Source organism: Poeciliopsis prolifica, unplaced genomic scaffold (assembly GCF_027474105.1).
Source record: "Poeciliopsis prolifica strain line A6 unplaced genomic scaffold, Auburn_PproV2 SCAFFOLD067, whole genome shotgun sequence".
NCBI classification, from domain to species: domain Eukaryota; kingdom Metazoa; phylum Chordata; class Actinopteri; order Cyprinodontiformes; family Poeciliidae; genus Poeciliopsis; species Poeciliopsis prolifica.
In genome coordinates this window covers 2,008,736-2,026,901 of record NW_026562442.1, presented here as the reverse complement: position 1 = coordinate 2,026,901, position 18,166 = coordinate 2,008,736, and the positions used below count along the sequence as shown (strand labels likewise).

At 39.8% G+C, this 18,166-nt stretch overlaps 1 protein-coding gene across 1 annotated transcript in view; it reads left to right on the top strand.

Moving 5' to 3' along the window:
• The window catches only part of LOC129351495 (laminin subunit beta-1-like), a 27,169-nt gene extending 9,003 nt beyond the window's left edge, over positions 1-18,166 (top strand). The window contains exons 8-33 of the mRNA XM_055020352.1: positions 211-331; positions 878-1,066; positions 2,048-2,224; positions 2,341-2,453; positions 2,544-2,623; positions 3,713-3,848; positions 3,934-4,092; positions 5,104-5,237; positions 5,384-5,504; positions 5,607-5,793; positions 6,350-6,493; positions 6,573-6,804; positions 7,345-7,502; positions 7,657-7,881; positions 8,366-8,583; positions 9,870-9,966; positions 11,510-11,879; positions 11,948-12,132; positions 12,999-13,240; positions 13,319-13,519; positions 13,808-13,952; positions 14,030-14,237; positions 15,262-15,403; positions 16,220-16,396; positions 16,479-16,638; positions 17,757-18,166. Coding sequence (XP_054876327.1) covers positions 211-331; positions 878-1,066; positions 2,048-2,224; positions 2,341-2,453; positions 2,544-2,623; positions 3,713-3,848; positions 3,934-4,092; positions 5,104-5,237; positions 5,384-5,504; positions 5,607-5,793; positions 6,350-6,493; positions 6,573-6,804; positions 7,345-7,502; positions 7,657-7,881; positions 8,366-8,583; positions 9,870-9,966; positions 11,510-11,879; positions 11,948-12,132; positions 12,999-13,240; positions 13,319-13,519; positions 13,808-13,952; positions 14,030-14,237; positions 15,262-15,403; positions 16,220-16,396; positions 16,479-16,638; positions 17,757-17,893 — 4,458 coding nt within the window. The 3' untranslated portion in view covers positions 17,894-18,166. The remainder of the gene's footprint in view (positions 1-210; positions 332-877; positions 1,067-2,047; positions 2,225-2,340; positions 2,454-2,543; positions 2,624-3,712; positions 3,849-3,933; positions 4,093-5,103; positions 5,238-5,383; positions 5,505-5,606; positions 5,794-6,349; positions 6,494-6,572; positions 6,805-7,344; positions 7,503-7,656; positions 7,882-8,365; positions 8,584-9,869; positions 9,967-11,509; positions 11,880-11,947; positions 12,133-12,998; positions 13,241-13,318; positions 13,520-13,807; positions 13,953-14,029; positions 14,238-15,261; positions 15,404-16,219; positions 16,397-16,478; positions 16,639-17,756) is intronic.

Here is an 18,166-nt window from a genome sequence, read left to right as displayed (position 1 = left end):
TTATCTGATCCATAACAGTAGTCCCAAGTCAGATGTGTTGACCCTTTTGAAAAATGGTCGCTATATTGAATTGTTGCGGTTCATGCTTTGAAAATGAGTTTTGAAAAATATAATTTCATGCTTGAACTATTACTCCTCTTATCTGCTTTACTATTACCATTCGTTTATTGATATATTCCTGTAAAGATTAGCCTTAACTCTTGTGTGTAGGTTCATGGCCGCTGCGTTTGCAACCATAATACTGAGGGGCTGAATTGTGAGCGCTGCCAGGCGTTTTACCAGGACCTGCCTTGGAGACCTGCAGAGGGCCGAAACACCCACGCCTGCAAAAGTACGAGCACACACGGATGAGTTTAGCTGTTATGGTCTGTGCCTCGCTGCAATTCAACATGTTGGTTGGTTAAAGAAGCTAAAATATTTACATTAACTTCCTAATTTATTTGCTAAGAAGTATAGATCAAATTTCTTCGCATTTTGTTTTTGTACTTCCATTTGGGTTTCTATTGCTTCTAGAAACAAAACTAGTTTTTAAAATAAAAACATCCAAACATTTTCTAGCAGAACGTTCATGATTTTTGGTGTCTGGAAAATGATTTGTTTCATAACCTTCCCAATGTTAAGTCACATTCGATGGGCATTGTGGCGTTACCTAGCAAACCCCAGCACCGTCACTTTGCAACCCAAGCTGAGTTCCAACTAAAGACTAAAGTTTTAGTTGGAACTAAAACTTTCCATGGACTAAAGTTTCATGGTTTAAGAATGATTTAGTGCAAAAAAAAATGTAACGAACATGTTTTCTATCTATCCTAATCTATTGAAGGAAGGGCAATAGTTCTCCTTTAAGAACTATTACATGACTCGTTTTATTTTTTCCCAGGATGCGAGTGCAATCGGCATTCCGCGTCGTGTCACTTCGACCTCGCCGTGTACATTTCAACCGGTAACGTCAGCGGAGGAGTGTGTGACGACTGCCAGCACAACACAGTGGGGCGGCAGTGCGAGCAGTGTGCGCCTTTCTTCTACCAGCACCCCAACAGAGACCTGAGAGACCCTAACATCTGTGAACGTATGTTAAACAAAGGCTGACGACCGTTTACATGACCTGTCTGTGAATGAGGCTGACATCTTCCAGGAGATCTTTAGTTTCCTACTGACTGCAAACATGTAGAGGTTCTTTTACAAACTGGATTAAATATGTTGGAAGAACTAATGATGGCTGATTCGATACCTAGACGGTTCTGCAAACTAAACAGTGCAGTATAATCAAATATCAACACAACCTTTAGTAACACTAACAAACTAACACTTAAAAGCACTTAAAGTAGGGAGAAGATTGATAATTAATCAAGACCAGATGTGATCATTTAAAACAAGCAGGAATCACAAATTGGAACCAAGTTGGTGAAATAAATTAAATTTTAACAGTTCTAGCAGTCAATAAGTGGAAAAAATGTGAAAAAAGAGAAATTATGTCCAGGTTTAGTCAGAAGAAACAACTTTCAGAACAAAATGGCAGACACTTCTCTTTCTTCTTGATTTCTCTAATTTAGCTATGTTCAGCTATGGCAGGAATAAATATTGCACAAAAACAGCATTACATTCTCCAACTTGTTATCAATAGGTTGATTTGATGTGGTTTCTACATGTTTGTCTACTGAAATGTGGCAAGAAAAGTAAATAATACCATAAAAATCTGGGAGGTTCTAATGGAATAAACAAAGTGACACACTTTCATAATTGAAAACAGGAAGTAAAATTCATCAATGAAAAGAAGCGAAAGAGAGAAAACACAATGAAAAAAGGAAACAGGTGATGTAACCCAGTAAAAATAATATGTAATCAAATTGAGTTTATATAATATGTAAAGCTTAAGTTGTCATGTTGAACTTTATGTAACATATAAAAAATTTTAAGTTGCAAGAAATAGTCCATGTTGGCTCATTGTGAGAAATTTGTCAACTTGAAAGACTTTTATTTGTACCCAGTCTTTATAATCCATTGGTCTTGACTCTTCAGATGATTTCAATGCAATTATTTGTCTTTGCAGCGTGTAACTGTGACCCGGAGGGATCTCTGCAGGGCGGACTGTGTGACCCGCGGACCGATGTGGCGGCCGGCCTGATCTCGGGTCAGTGCCGGTGTAAACTCTATGTGGAGGGAGAGCGCTGTGACCACTGCAGACAGGGACACTACGGGCTGGGACAGGGGCCAGAAGGGTGCCTGCGTAGGTTCAACATTTCTATTTTTTCTGTCATATTTATTGAACCATAAAGGGCATTTTGAAGGGAGGTGACTAAACATAAAGTCGTGCTGCTGAATTGTTTCATTGTGTTTTGGCAGCTTGTTCCTGCAACAATCTGGGAACAATGCCAGGAGGAAACCCCTGCGATTCAGACACAGGACGGTGCTTCTGCAGGCGACTTGTCACCGGTCACAACTGTGATGAGTGCCTGGTACGACTCCAAACACAAAGTCACATTCAGTGGGGATCATTTTACCTTCTGTATAAGTAAAACTCGTCTGTTTTCTTTTCGTACATACAGCCAGAGCACTGGGGTTTGTCGAATGACATGGACGGTTGTAGACCGTGTGACTGCGACCAGGGAGGCGCAATCAACAACAAGTAGGTTAAAAAAGCTGATTTAAGGCCTTGCACACACATAGCTGGGTCTTTCTAAAAACAAATATCTCCAGAAAATCTTTTAAAAAGTGTTATATTGTCCACGGGAACGATTTTAGAAAGATTTTCATTCACATGAACCTGGGTAATATGCCAAACCTGTAGAGGGCAGTGTAGTGCAATGGTAAAACCTACGTCAACCAATCAGATGTCTTCAAAAGAACTTCCTGTTAGCAATTAAACATGGCCCCAGGAGGTCTATTTGTTTGGATTGATACATTTGTTGAGCTATTTTGAAACAGTATTTTAGAGCAATAAATTGATTTGATCAATTGAAGGTTTAATTTTTGGAAAATAGCCATCCCCACCACAGTCCACAGTTTTCATGGTTCAGAGTGATGTCAGCACACCCAATGCGTCCATCTTGTTTTACCAGCATATGTTACAGTTTCTATTTATTTTGATGTCAACTGTACAACTAAATATTGGGGTCAGGCAAAGATTTTTAAAAATTGTAATTCCATACTGTTGGTGGAATTGCAAGAAAACAGTCATAATAATATGACAATAAAGTAAAAAAAAAAAAAAAAAAAAAAAGCAAAAATAAAGCCTCAACATTACAAGAATAAAATACTAATATTTGTAGATGTATTTCAAATTTAAAAAAACCCCAAGATGGATGATTTTACCATTAAAACAACTTTTTTCTCATAATTTTAAGATATTCTTCTGGTAAAATTGCCTCTTTATGCTGCTAATATTATGTCTATATTCTTGTATTTAAACAAAAAGTCTTGTAGCCTGGTCCTAATACTATTTTGTACTAACTCACAGAAGTGACGACTGAAAGAAAAACATTTAATGAAAAATATTTTTGGTCACTTGTAATTTCTGTTTCCCAAAAAAATAAAAAAATTAGAACGTAACCATAAATCAGATTTGGTATATTTTTAAGCCATATCATCCAGCCTTAATTCAACAGTTTTAGCTTAAGGTTTATTCACGTTCTCATATTCATTTTTTGATTCAAAAAGTTTTCAAAGATGAAAACGTTGCTGCAGTCTTTTTAATCTGCCTTCTCTCGCTCCATAGCTGTGACTCTCAGTCAGGGCAGTGTGTTTGCCGGGCGCACATGTTCGGACGCCGCTGCGATCAGGTCGAGTCCGGATTCTACTTCATCTCTTTGGATCACTACACTTATGAAGCTGAAGAGGCTCAACACGGCCCTGTAAGCGTATAAAACTAGTTCGAATGTTTCTTCCTTTTCTAACCCATCTGCTCCAACACTTTGAAAAATCTCTTCTTTATTTCAGGGGGTCAAATCCGTTGCGAGGGCCCATCCTCAGGACCGAAGGCCCACATGGACTGGGATGGGCTTTGCTCATGTTCCTGAAGGCGGGTACATAGAGTTCAATGTCAACAACATCCCACAGTCAATGGACTACGATATACTTGTTCGCTACGAGCCGCAGGTAAAGTACAGGAAGGTTTTTCTTATTTTATCAGTCTTAGCTTCCTGCTTGTTTTTCAGAATGGTAGTTTTGTATCTACATTAGTCATGTCACAATAGCAAATTTAGCTGTATGATAAATTGTCCCAGAACTTATTGTGATAAATGGTAATAGTGTTGTTTTGAGACCATTTTCAAATGATATAATATTAAAAAAATGCAAGAACACATTCTCAATGATCAATAAACACTGGAACCGGAAGACATTTGAAATATCCAAAATAAATAATAGTAGAGCTTTGAGCTCAACTATCATCTAGTTTTTGGTAGAAAAGAAAAGAAAAATGTTAAAAAATGAAAATTATTGAGTTTCTTTCAACTTATACGATTAATTGATTTCTTGTTTATTGTGAGAGGCCTAACTCTTTCTAATTGAGTCTGAAGTAATTATCATCCTTCTGAAACATTTTTTAAAGAAGCTGTCAGATTTTAAATCACCAAGCATTTTTGTGATATTTGAAAGAGTTCAAAATTCTCAGGGCCTTTATTAAAGCAGACATATACAAATTTCACATTTTGCACACTTTCATACTTTGATTTGAGTTTCAACTCATTCTAAAAACAACCAAAGCGCTTAAGGAACAGTCATTTTTTGGCAGTAGGTTAATGGTTTTTGGTGTATGGAAAATGAGCAATTACAAAAACCTGGAGAATGTAACGTCACAAATCAGAAAGCACTGCCCTTCGACATAAGTTGAAGACAACTTATGTCTTCAACTAGCCACCCACACCAAGCCATGTCTGTTACCTAGCAACACGAGCCAAACCCAGGCCCTTACCAAGCGACCCAAACTGAGCTCCAGAAATCGACGACTCTGGTTTTGGTCTGCTTCCAAAACCAGAGGGAACGATTGTCCGACCAAAAGTCTACAAATGACCAAATCAGAACGAAACAGAGCTGGCCCACATCTGCAGTCAGAATGTCTGAAAAGGACCACAAAGTAAACATATTATTGCGCGTTTGTGTTAACAGCTGCCGCAGCAGTGGGAGCAGGTGACTGTTCGGGTCGAGCGCCCCGTCTTCAACCCACCGAGCTACACCGCTCACTGCAGCACCTCCGCCCAAAGTGGAGATGAGCAGTTCATCTCTCTCCCACCTGGATCCAGGTAAAACATTTGCTGCATATCCTGCCAGGTGCTGTGACTACACATTTATTGGGGGTTTTTTGTCTTAAATTTCGTTCTACCTGGAATTAAAAAGTCTTAAATCTGGCCGCGGACACACGCTAAATTGACCCTGATGTGTGTTGCAGGCACGTGTTGCTCGTGAGTCCGGTGTGTTTGGAGAAAGGACTGAACTACACCATCCGTCTGACTTTCCCGCTGTACTCTTCAGACAGCCACATCCAGAATCCACACACGCTCATCGACTCTGTATGTTTTCTTTTTTTCTAAACATTTATTTTCTTTGAACGCCTCCCAGAGCTCCATATAAAGTCATCTGACATTGCCACAAACCCTCTGCTCCATTTTTAGCTGGTGTTGATGCCCCGGGTCAGAGAGATGGAAATGTTTCATGGGACGGAGGGTGAGGAAGCGTGGGACACGTTTCAGCGCTACAGATGTTTGGAAAGAAGCCGTAGCGTCATCAAAAGCCCGATGACGGACATCTGCATTGACTACATCTTCAGCATCTCTGCTCTGCTGCACAAAGAAGCAATGAGTATGTTACTGATTAGGTTGTGTCTCAGGTCATTGAGTTTTGGCCCCTTAGTTGATATCTTATTTGTTTGAGGCTGTTTTTAATCTCTTTCTCAAATTTAAAGCATGATGTAAGCATTCATAAATCACCAAAACAAAAACAAAAAAGAAATCTAATTATCTTGGCTACTTCTCTGATTGCTGCTCCTTCAGACTATTCATCTGGATGGATATAGTTTCACTTTTTACATAGATGAATTGAGACATTCAAAACTTGGGGCATTATAGCCAATCCTTGCTTTTAACTTTTTCTCAACATTACTTTAACTGACCTGTCCACTATGTTTCTTGATCTTCATGATGCAAATTGTAACAAACTTCTGAGATTTTCACAAAGAAACTGAGATTAAACTACAAACAGCTGGACTTCTAGAAACAAATGGATCCATTTGTTTAGGATCCATTTGTATTTTGCTCCATTTATTCCACAAAGGAATAAATGGAGCAAAATACAAATCAAACTTTTAGAAAATCATCTGTTTTCTTCTTTGTGTTGGTAACTATTTTTTTCCACCCAGCTTGCCACTGTGACCCTCAGGGTTCCATCAGCGCCGTGTGCGACCCCAGCGGCGGTCAGTGTCGATGTCGACCCAACGTGGTCGGCAGAAACTGTGACCACTGCGCTCCGGCCACGTTCCTGTTCAGTCCTGCTGGCTGCAGATGTGAGTGTCAAAAATCGCTTCACTTTGCTGAGCTGTGGCTCGACTCCTCTCATTAATGGTAATTTAATTTAACCCCCAGCTTGTGACTGCGACCCGCTGGGCTCCGTCACTCCTTTCTGTCACGAATCAACTGGTCAGTGTGAGTGCGTACAGGGAGCTACGGGACGCCAGTGTTCCCACTGCTTGCCGGGGTATTGGGGGTTCCCCCAGTGCAGACCGTGCCAGTGCAACGGCCACAGCGATTACTGTCACCCTCAGACCGGAGAGTGTCAGGGGTGCAGAGACTTTACCGCCGGACATCACTGTGAGAGGTACAATGTGGCGACAGTAAAGTACACCATTACTACTAAATAAATAATTTTCCATTTCTAACTGGATGCTTCAGAAACGCAGATGAGAAAAAGCAATGAGGAACAAACTAATTTGCACGTAGCCAAAGATACAGTTTTTCAAGTTGTGAACATAAAGATGGGCTCTGATTTTCAAAAACACGGATCACAAAACAGTCGCTTTGGTTGTTGGGCAGCAGCAGCAGCAGCTAAAACATTGTTAAGTGCCATTCAGCCAATCCAGCTACAAGTTTTGATCTTTGTTGTCATAATAATATAAATATTATATAGTAGAATATTTTCCCAGAGTGGGAAAATTCAGGTTGCAACAGCAGCAAATTGACAGACAACAGAGGAATCTGGGTACACAAAATGCACTAAAACTCCGTATTTAAGTGGAGCTGCAAGTTCAGACCGAAACATCTGGAGAGTGCTGGAAGCTTCACACTCTTAATAATGAGAAACTTTTGAGTTTGCAAAAACTCAGCAGAACAAATCTGTGAAATCTCTCTCCTCTTTCAGATGCATGAATGGTTACCATGGTGACCCAGAGCTGGGATCAGGGAGCCACTGTCGCCCCTGCATGTGTCCGGACGGACCCCGCAGTGGTCGGCAGTTTGCGGACAGCTGTTACGTTCAAAGTAATCAGCTGGTGTGTGTGTGCAGCCACGGCTACAAAGGTGCGTTTTACAGATTTGTTATTATGTAAGCAGCACAATAGCATCATTTTGTCATCATGTCTTCAAGTCACACAGATCTCAAGATGTTGCACCTCTTCTACCTCCCTGTAATTTACCTTTTTTTTTTTTAATTCTGTTTTCTTTTGCCATCCAGGAACCAGGTGTGATGAGTGCGCCCCGGGTCATTATGGGAACCCTCTCATTCCCGGTGGCCGCTGCACGCCCTGCGACTGCAACAACAACATTGACATGCATGACCCAGGATCCTGCGACATCCGCACAGGTGCCTGTCTCAAATGTCTGTACCACACGCAGGGCCACTCATGCCAGCAATGCAAACCGGGATATTACGGCGACGCCGCCACACAGAGCTGCCGGAGTGAGTATAGATACATGAAAAAACTCGACTTATGCTTTTTCCATTGAGACAGACGATTTAGAAACTTATAGCAGATCTTGAGTAGTGATTCTTCAAACCTTCTGAACTTCTGTCCAATTCCTATTCTATTTAAATATGTTAAAGTTCAGTTCTTCCTCATATCTTCTTATATCTTGTTGAAAATATGCATTTCGAAGACATATTATAGCAATATGTGATCAAAGAAAATGTAGCTTAGCTCTTACAATTTAAATCCAAAAGAGCCATTAGCTGAAACCATGGTATCCTTACAGATTACGTTCCACAATTTACTTTTCTAAAAATTACAGATGACGTTCCCAAATCCAAAGTGTATTTTCCAGAATTTAAGTTATTTTTCCTGAAAGTTTGTGATGACAGTTTGGGTGTATTATGATATTATGATCAAAGAAAGTCTGACTTCCAGAAGTAAATACAACTTATGTCTTGCCTTCCTTTTTAAAAGAGTGCATGTGCAGCTCATCGGGGACGACATCTTACGCCTGTCCATCCCCTGACAACTGCCGCTGTGACCAGCGAAGCGGCCAGTGCTCCTGCCTGCCCAACGTGGTTGGGCAGAACTGTGACCGCTGCGCTCCCAATACGTGGAACCTCGCCAGCGGAACAGGCTGCCAACGCTGCGACTGCGACCCCAACCACTCTGTCGGGTCTTCCTGTGATGTGGTGAGTCAGATGCAAAGCAAAACTTCAGTCATAGCACGAGCAAAATATTTTAGATTTTAAGTAAGCTGATGATCAGGTGAGTTATGGCATGTTTGAGGAGTTGGATCAGCACTGGGATGTTAGTATTGTCACCCAAAGCAGGAAGCAGGTGAGCAATTGAGATGTTTTCACACCTGAAAGTCTGGTAGATTCAGTTCGATTGGTAGTGAAAATTTTAAAGATTTGTTACATTTTCAGCTGCTGTGGTTTATTTTCACACTGCATTGTCAAAAGATCCAAATAAATTGAAAACCCTATTCCCCTCCTCACCTGTGGTGGCGCTGCACCAAGAACTACAGAAGGAAATGACACAAAAACCTCTGAAGACATAAAATGTAGACAAAAGAGGAGAAAAGAGGATTTCTCTTTTGTTGTTGGTACAAGACCACAAGTCCTTTCTCCCACTAGCGCTAACCTAGTACATTTGCTTTAGTTCTATTTACCCATAATGCCCTGCACTATAGTTTATGGTGTTTAACAGTTTTTGGAGAAAGAAGGAAAACTGAAGGAGGAGACCAATTAAAACGGAGGGACCTGATCAAAGTGAAACATCTGGAAACCAAACAGGAAAGAAACGTGAAAATAATCTCCAATAAATACGTTGAAATTTACAAGAAAATAAAAAAATTAACAATAACAGATAACACAATAAATATGATCAAACAGAAATTGAGGAATGTGTCGAAAAATCACATGAAAATTGAAACACTAGTGAATAAGTCTGCCATACAGATCTAAAACCAGAATTTAAAGACCAAGAAATAACCAAACTAAATCCCAAAGCAGCCATAACTGACTCAAACTAAGTGCTGCTGCTGCCAGAGTTTTTCCATATGGAGACCAACACAGGAATTTTACACAGGGGAAAACAGCAGGGTCCTCTTATCTATCCACTAAACGCTCTGCCCTCTGTTTGTGTAGCTCTTTTAATATAGTCACCACAGCTAGAAGAGAATTCTTCCATTTTCTGCTTTCCTTTCGCTTTGTTTTCAATAAACGCACACATGTGTATACAAAAAACTGAAATGCTACTCTCTCACAAACCTTTGTGTTTACTGGCTTCTCTCCAGCAGAGGAAGGAAGTCTCAGAATTCACAGTGGAACAACCAAATACACATTTAATACACACGAAACTACATAACTCCATTATCTCTGCACCAGAAAGCCTTGAAAATTACCACTTTCTGCACAGTGTTATGCTAAAATTCATGTGAATTGACTGGATTTGTGTTGCTGCCTTCCTGTAGGTTACGGGTCAGTGTGTGTGCAAACCGGGTTTCAGTGGCAGGACGTGTCGAGAATGCAAAGAGCTGTTCTGGGGAAATCCAGAGGTCAAATGTCACGGTAGGATTTTATCACTCATCACAAGCATCTACAGCATATTTGAGAGAATCTAAAATCTACTGTCAAATCACAATTAGTCAATTATTGAACTAATCATCAGCTAATTTGGTAAATCAATTAATCGTTAACTGGCGTATACAGACTAAAAAAAAGACCATTTACTCAAAGATGGTCTTTGACCCTGCAATGAGCATATTCATCGCAGGGAATAAACCAAAACCGTACAAAAATATATAAATTTTTCATAGAAGATAAAGAAAACTGTCCCTAAAAATATCTTTAAGCACCTTCTGCTATCCAGTTATTAATTCATTAAGCCAATAAATAGTGAACAGAGCAGCCCTGTTCACATTCTGAGTATTTTTTCAGCTGCAAATTCATCTTCTTCAAATATCTCTAATGGAATCCTGCTAATGCATGTTAAGCAATACAATTATTATAAAAAGGAATTTAATTGTTTATTTGCATAATTTAATGCTTTTCTAATAGTTTATTTTAAAATAAGGCTTGCAGAATTTCAGTTTTCGCATCCAATTAATAGGCAAAAATAATTTATAGATTAAAACAGTAACTAAAACTCAATCCAAACATAATTTAAGGTTTTTAATCTGTGGTTTTGTTGCTCAAACTGCTGATTTTCTCCAACTCTGTGGCACAGTAGCTGGAAACACAGAAAGGCAAAGACATGGTCACAAATGGGATAGATATGGGAGAAACCACACTCATGAGAACCAGATGTCCTCTTAGATTCCCAAGCATCCCTGTTTGTCATGGAACAGATTCCTAATATTCTGCAGCTGCACCCATCCTGGTCTGTTGAGCTGCTACACCAGCTGTGTGCTGCTTCCTATCAGAGTCTGCACATGACTCAGTAATGCGTCCGCTTCATGGGAAACGGTGTGAGAAGTGAGTGGGAGGGACGTTCTCTGCTCTTACAGTATCTCAGATACGAACCACTGGTTACTATGTGTAGATTTCAGTCTAAGATGTGTTTCCAAAGACAAACATATTGTGTGATCATGACAGAAACATTTGTTTTAGGTTTCAATGGAACAGCGATGGTTAAAAACTCTGCATTCCTTCTGCCTGACTCAGAACCGTTCTTTGTCTCAAAGGACGGAAGGAAAGCCTGTTGTTTATTTTTTTTGTGCAAGGACCAGAACTTGGGAGGTCAACAAGACCTTTTTGTATTCAAGTGTAAAATTTCTGGTTGTAGATGAAACGTTTAAATACATTCACACCAGACAGAGAAAGTAATACTAAAAGTCGATTCTGCAAAGTACAGGGTGTCTACACATCCTTAAAAAGTCTTAAATTTGTGTATCTAAAACAGAGATCTTAAAAGGCCTTAAATTTATTGAAATTCAGGAGCTATAAAGTTAAAACCTCATAAAAACAACTCAATCCCTTCTATTATTTCCTAAAATAACTTCCCCACCTCTTGTGTGATCTACCAAATCTTCCTGTAAGTTCAAACTTCCAAGCAGTAATCGTCAGAGAGTCAAAAACTGACCTTTAATGCTCATTTTCTTTGCTATACCAGCTTGCGACTGTGAACCACGGGGAATCTCTAGTGGTCAGTGTCATCGAGTCACAGGGCAATGTGCCTGCTTAGAAGGCTTCTCCGGCCACCGCTGTGACCACTGCGCCAGGGGCTACAAGGGGGACTTCCCCATCTGCGAACCCTGCCACCAGTGCTTCTCCGTCTGGGACACCGTCGTAGGCGAACTGACCAATCAGACTCGTCGTCTGGAGGCCCAAGTTACCGAACTGCTAACCACTGGAGTGACGGCGCCATACAAGGAGCTGATCAGCAGTCTGGAGAGAAACGCCAAGGCCGTCAGGGACATCGTGCTAAACAAGACCGCTTCAGAGAAGCTGGATAACATCCAAGACCTTATACATCAGATCACGTATGTAATAACATCGAAACATCAAGATCGAATTTACAGTTCGCTTCAATATCTCATTGTATTCACAGTGGAGTGGTGTCGTTCCTCAACGGGAATCTGAACACAACGCAGGAAGAGCTGAATCAAGTTAACGATGCAGCAAACACAACTGAAACAAACTTGGATGTACTGACCCAGGAGGCCAACAAGCTGGAGCAACACGTCCAAATGCTCAGACAGCAGGTCCACAACATCAAGAACGCCAACATCCATGGTGAGAAAAAAACTTCCTCATAATCTCATCATGCTTAGCTGCTCTAAAGTTCAACAGATTTCAAAGGGATCTATTTTAAGGAGTTGAGACCTTCCAAAAAGAGTTTAAGTGTTTAAGAAAATCATCACATAGACATTTTGGCAATAAGTTAATGTTTTTTTGGTGAACAGAAAATGAGCAATTTCAAAAACTTCCCAAATGTCAAGTCACATTTACTGGACATTTATCCAGCACACGGAGCACAAAGTGTGCCAGTGGAAGGGCACACATGCACAGATAACAGGCTTAAGCAACGCCGAGACGTCTTTAGACCACAAAGTTAAACTCACTGGGTTGGGATGGGATAAGGAACCCAAGCAGACTTCCAGCAGGTTTGGCTTTACAGCTTTATGCGTTGTATAATGGCTGCTTATAGAAGTGGAGCAGGAGGCTCCACTTCTCTTTTTCAAAGATGTATGGTTGTATAATTGCAAATCTGTTTGAAGCTATTTTCAGGTGCAAGTAAAACGTTGAGTTGAGGGGTGTGGCTAGGAGCTTTTTTGGATTTAAAGTGACAGAGGCCCTAAAACAGCTCATTCTGAAAGGAGTTAAAATAGGCAGAACTGAGCAGACTAAAATCTCATTATAAAAGAATGATTTTGCATTAAAAAAAAATTTTATGAAAATGTTTTAACGTTTTGTTTAACCCTAACCTGTTCAAGGAAACACAAAGGGTCACCTTCAAAGAAGTCTGGTTGGTTTGAAACTGAAGTAATACTCTGATTACTTCAGTTTCAGCGACTTCAGATGAAAATTAACCAGGTTTATTGTTCAGCTTTTTCTTCAAGAAAAAAAAAAATTTGATTCCTCAACTTTGTGGTTTGTAGGAGCCATGAACACAATTTCTGCTGCACACATGGAGTCCCAAGATGCAGAGCTTCGCTCCAATGCCGCAACAGGAGATCCTGGCAACACTCTGGAGCAGTCAGCTGCATTACGGAAAGCCACTGAGGGCAAACTGAGCAGTAGTCAGAAGGAGTTTGACCGGAAACACCAAAGAAACATGCAGAAGCTTGACAAGCTGTCCAAAGAAGTGGACAAGTTTGACTTGTCCCCGCTTAGTGAGAAGGTGAGAGACACTGGAAAGTGTAATCAATTCAACACAACCTCAGCTGGTCGCCAACCTCTTATTGTGATGCTTCTGTAGATGTGTGGCGGTTCAGGTGAAGGGGAGAGCTGCTCCACCTGCGGCGGATTTGGGTGTGTCAGGGAGGACGGAGCGCCCCACTGTGGAGGGGAGGGATGCACCGGTTTTGTCACAATGGCTCAAACTGCTCTGAAATCCTCCCAGAAGCTGGACCAGGAGATCCAGCAGGCCATGGAGGAGGTGGACAAGCTCTCCAGGATGGTGAGGGGGAGAATGGAGGGAATCAGGATGCACTGAGCAGGAAGAGCGAAAACACTTCTATCCATCTATTTGTCAGAAGTTCACTTATTTGATTATCATGCCCTGTCCATCCCATTTGTTGATTATATATCCATCATCTGGCAACTGTAAAATTTAGACTTTAAATCTGCTCTGAATTTATTATGAACTCTGAAAATTTTAGCCTGGAAAAATCTAAACTCCTGCCAGAACATTTGTAGGACTGTAATCGGATACCGGGAGCTGATATTGGGTATTTTTTACGGTCAGGTTTGGGAAGCAAACATCCGCGCAAATGAGGCCAAAGCGAAGGCGATGGATGTGCTGATCTCATCCAATCGGAGCAAAGAGAGAGTAGAGCAGAGCAACAAGCAACTCTGTGACCTCATCAAAGAGATCCGTGACCTTTTGACGAGTAAGTTTATCACCAACTTCACAGCTCACCTCAGTTTTGAAAGCAAAGTAACAGCAGGTTTGTTTCTGATGGAGCAGATGAGAAGGCAGATGCTTCTGTGATTGAGGCGGTGGCCAATGAGGTGCTGGCTCTGCAGATGCCGACATCGGCGGAGAAGCTGCAGGAGTTGACCAATGAGATCAGGGAGAAGGTCGGCACTCTGACCAGCGTGGAGGAGATCCTCCGTCAGAGCGCCAAGGACATCCGAAGTGCAGAATCTCTCCTGACTCGGGCCAAATCAGCAAGGTAACTCCCAGAGTCCTGTTTCACTGATTCCAGAATGACAGATTTGTTGCTATATTTTAAAGGTTTTCTGTTTTTTCTTTGGATTTTGGCTGCTTTTCATTGTCTTCCAGTCATCTTAAGGCATCAAAAGAAACATTTTTAAGATCATACTTTCATATGAACGTTTACAAGAGTGTGACAAACCCACTTAAGGGATAACTATCAATTACTTTGAATTAGTATCACATTTTCCAATTTTTTAAGTCAAAGATACCCAAACCAAATGACAAAATTCAGGCAGTTCAAATGAATGAAATGAAAACGAATCAGAACACTTACCAGAGCTCACATATTTGAAGAAACTGTTAAGAAAGGCAGTTTTGGATTAAAAAGAACGAACAATAAAACTGCAAAAATGGGTATGCATAATGTCCCATCTGGGTGATCGTTTTTAAACTAACATTAGTTTTCCTCCAACATAAAAATGTCAATCATATATTTGTTGATTATTGATGACAGCATTCAGTGCACTGGTTTTCCAGGAGATGGAGGTAGAGTTCTCTAATGTTTTGATATAAAATATGCAAAAACTATTTCTTTCCATAAATGACATCAACTCAAACTAAAATTTGATCCATTTGGGTCAGTTAGGATTACTTAAACTATTGTACTATATTTCCAGTCATATCTATTAAGTTGAACGCCTTTGGGCAATTTGGGAAAGCCCAGATGATAGCTACATCACTTTGTAATGCACAACATTTAAATAACTGGAGGCAATTCTGAGGACACATTTTACAACACATGAATGGAAATAGAGAAGTGAATAAATATTGTATATGAATTATTTTTTTAGTTTTGTGTGTAGTGCTCGGATATGTCATCTTGGAACATAAACCCAACTCAGATTTGGATTTATGTTCGAAATCTGAAATGTGGACAATTACTACTGAAGAAAATAGAAGAGATAATTCAAGAAAGCCATGCAACAGAAAAACCGTATTTATGAATTAAGAGCCAACTTTGTTTTTTTTTCTCTCATTAGTGAGAAGGCATCAAATGTGACAGAGATGGCGCACACAGTGAAGGCGGCGTTGGATAAGACTGAGCGTGCTCAGAGCATCGCCATGGATGCCATTCAGCTGGCCAATAACAACACAAAAGAAACCACAGACCTGATCAACTCTGTAAGTTTGACCAATAAAAAGCATAAAGTCATTTTTAAAAATCAATTCGTCCAATATATAATGCAAAACTTGACATTCACATTTTGTACATTTGTACTTTCACTGCTTCTAAAAACAAGAGCTTAACAAAATCACCCAGTCATTATACCACCGCATAATGGCTGCTGGAAAAGACAAATGCTTTTTGTTGACTTTACAAACCATTTGCTTATTGTTGGTTGTGCTGGAGGCTCTACTAAGGCTTTTTAAAATGGCTGCATTTGTTTGCAGCCATTTTTATACGCAAGTGTAAACGTTGAGTTAGGGGGGTGTGGCTAGCAGCAGCTTATTTGGACTTAAAGTGGCAAGACAGCCCAAAATTATGAAGTTATATTAAGGCCATTGTAGATAGAAAATAAGGAATAGACTTTTTTACAAAAAAACATTTAAATTTTGTAATTAATTTACAAAATTTTCTAGAATAAAAAGAACATGAAGTCAGAAAGTCAAAAATTTACACAAAAAAATAGAACCGCAAATTTTGAGATGTCAGAAATTTTATAGAAAAATGTTGAACATTTGACATTAAAAGTAAAAAATATGCTCAAACTTTAAAATTTTGAAATAAATTCAAAAGTTTTCTTGAAAATTTTGGTAATTTCTGTGTTTCAAGAGTAAGTAAAAAATTATGCACTTTTGGAGTTCAGAAATTTCTTTGTTTTGTCTAAAGAATTTCTAAGAAAGATTTGGTGCAAAAACTCTAATGAACATGTTTTGTATCACTCACAGCCTGCCTCCTTTTAGCTCTAGTACTTTGAAAACGGGTTTGTGTTTCAGGTCGAATCAGAGACGGCACAATCGGAGCTGAAGCTCAGTGAGACCACCGGTCGTCTGTTGCAGCTGGAGCATGAGGTGGGCCTGCTGAGGCAGAACAACCTGGAGATGAACCAGAAGGTGGAAACAGCTGAGCGGGTCTCCGAACGGGCCAAAGCGATCGCAGAAGAGGCTCAAAAGGTCTCAAACCTTTACCAACCTGAGAGCTGATGACTTATGTTTAAGATTTTGACTTTTATTTTCCTCCCTACTGTCTGTGTAGGAGTTTGATGAGGATCTGAAGGATAAACTGGAGGTGGTGGAAGACTATATGGAGGACAAAGGGGAGTCAGTGCTGCAGGCGAAGAGCATAGCAGACGAGCTGAAGCAAAAGGCCAGAGAACTGATCACACAGAGCAATAACAAGCTGCAGAGACTCACAGGTGAACCATCTCAGAATCAGAACCAACAAAGATTTTATGTCCAAGTTGATTAATGAGTTAATCTAAAGCTGATTGAGCTTAACAATTAATTAATCAACTGCCATTAAAAATATATATATTGGGTTTTCTTGAAACATTAAGGGTATTTTTTCCTAATGTGCTGAATAAAAAGCACATTCCTAATCTTTAAAAAAACTAAAGATTAAATTTAAACAAAGTTTGTGTCAATTGTATTAAATACTAACTGACTAAACAGAAAATAGTTTTTTTTATATTTGTTAACATAAAGATGAAAAGAATAAACTATATAGAAGACTTAACCCTCATGAACAGAAAGATTTTCAGGGCCGCAGACTTTATTTCCATTCAGTAGAAAACTACACTTTGTGTTGCTAGCTGTGCTTCGGAGCGAATCTGTGATTTTTTTTTCTTGAACAGTTAACTGTACCCCGTTACGAAGCACGGATGAATTGGCGCTATTACAGTGAAAAAAATCAACCTTTAATACAAAGATGTTCTGTTCAGCTTGGAATATTTGAACGTTAAAGTGCAAAATTTGATACGACCTAAAACTGCTCCTTTAAGATTCATGTATGAAGTGTGCATGGAAACATTCGACAATTCTTTATATAATGCAAGCACTGCTTTTAAAGCCTTACTTTTTCCAACCATCTATGTAAACTTATCACATTGCGATATTTCCCTTCGCTACCACACACACACTTTAACTTGTAATGCATAAAAAAGCACCACACACACTCAAGTGTTTATATATCTAAACAGAACCGCATAAAGTGCGTTTTGCATCCCAAAACGAACATTTGGACCAGTTCTGTTTCCGGTTCAGGGAAGCGGCCTCCGCCATTTTGTTTACAACTCCGTTTAAAGGTGACCAATGGCGCCATCTTTTGGAGGGCGGCCAAACTACAACACTAAAAGAAGATCTAACAGATGTTAATTCAAAGCGAACTCATTTTAATCTAATGAACTATTTGTCAGTCTATTAACTGTTTGCTTTCCTAATAAATATATTTTAAAAACCTAGAGACACCTACTAAACACCTATTAAGCAATTGGTTTTGTTTTTAATTAAATAAACATTTATATTTTTCTTTTAGAGCTGGAGATCTCCTACGAAGCCAACCAGCGGGTTCTGGAGGAGAAAGCAGAAGAGCTGGCCGAGCTGGAGCGAACAGCCCGCCTCATCCTGGATGAGATCAGCCAAAAAGTGTCGCTTTACAGCAGCTGTCAGTGATCAAATCCTCACCAGCAGGGAAAGCTTAAGCCATGTCATCCTTTAAAGTTGCCAAAAACCATGAAAGTGTTGAAATAATTAAACCACAATAAGCCAGCATGACCTCAAAACTAACAATGTGTTGCGTTTGAAACACATTTGGTTACACGGGTAACCATTTTACTGAAAGCTTAATAAAGAATATATTTGACTTTATATGTACTTATGTGCCCAGGTATTTGTTTATAAATAGTACAGAATCCAATTTTTTAATAAAGGACATCACGAAAGCAA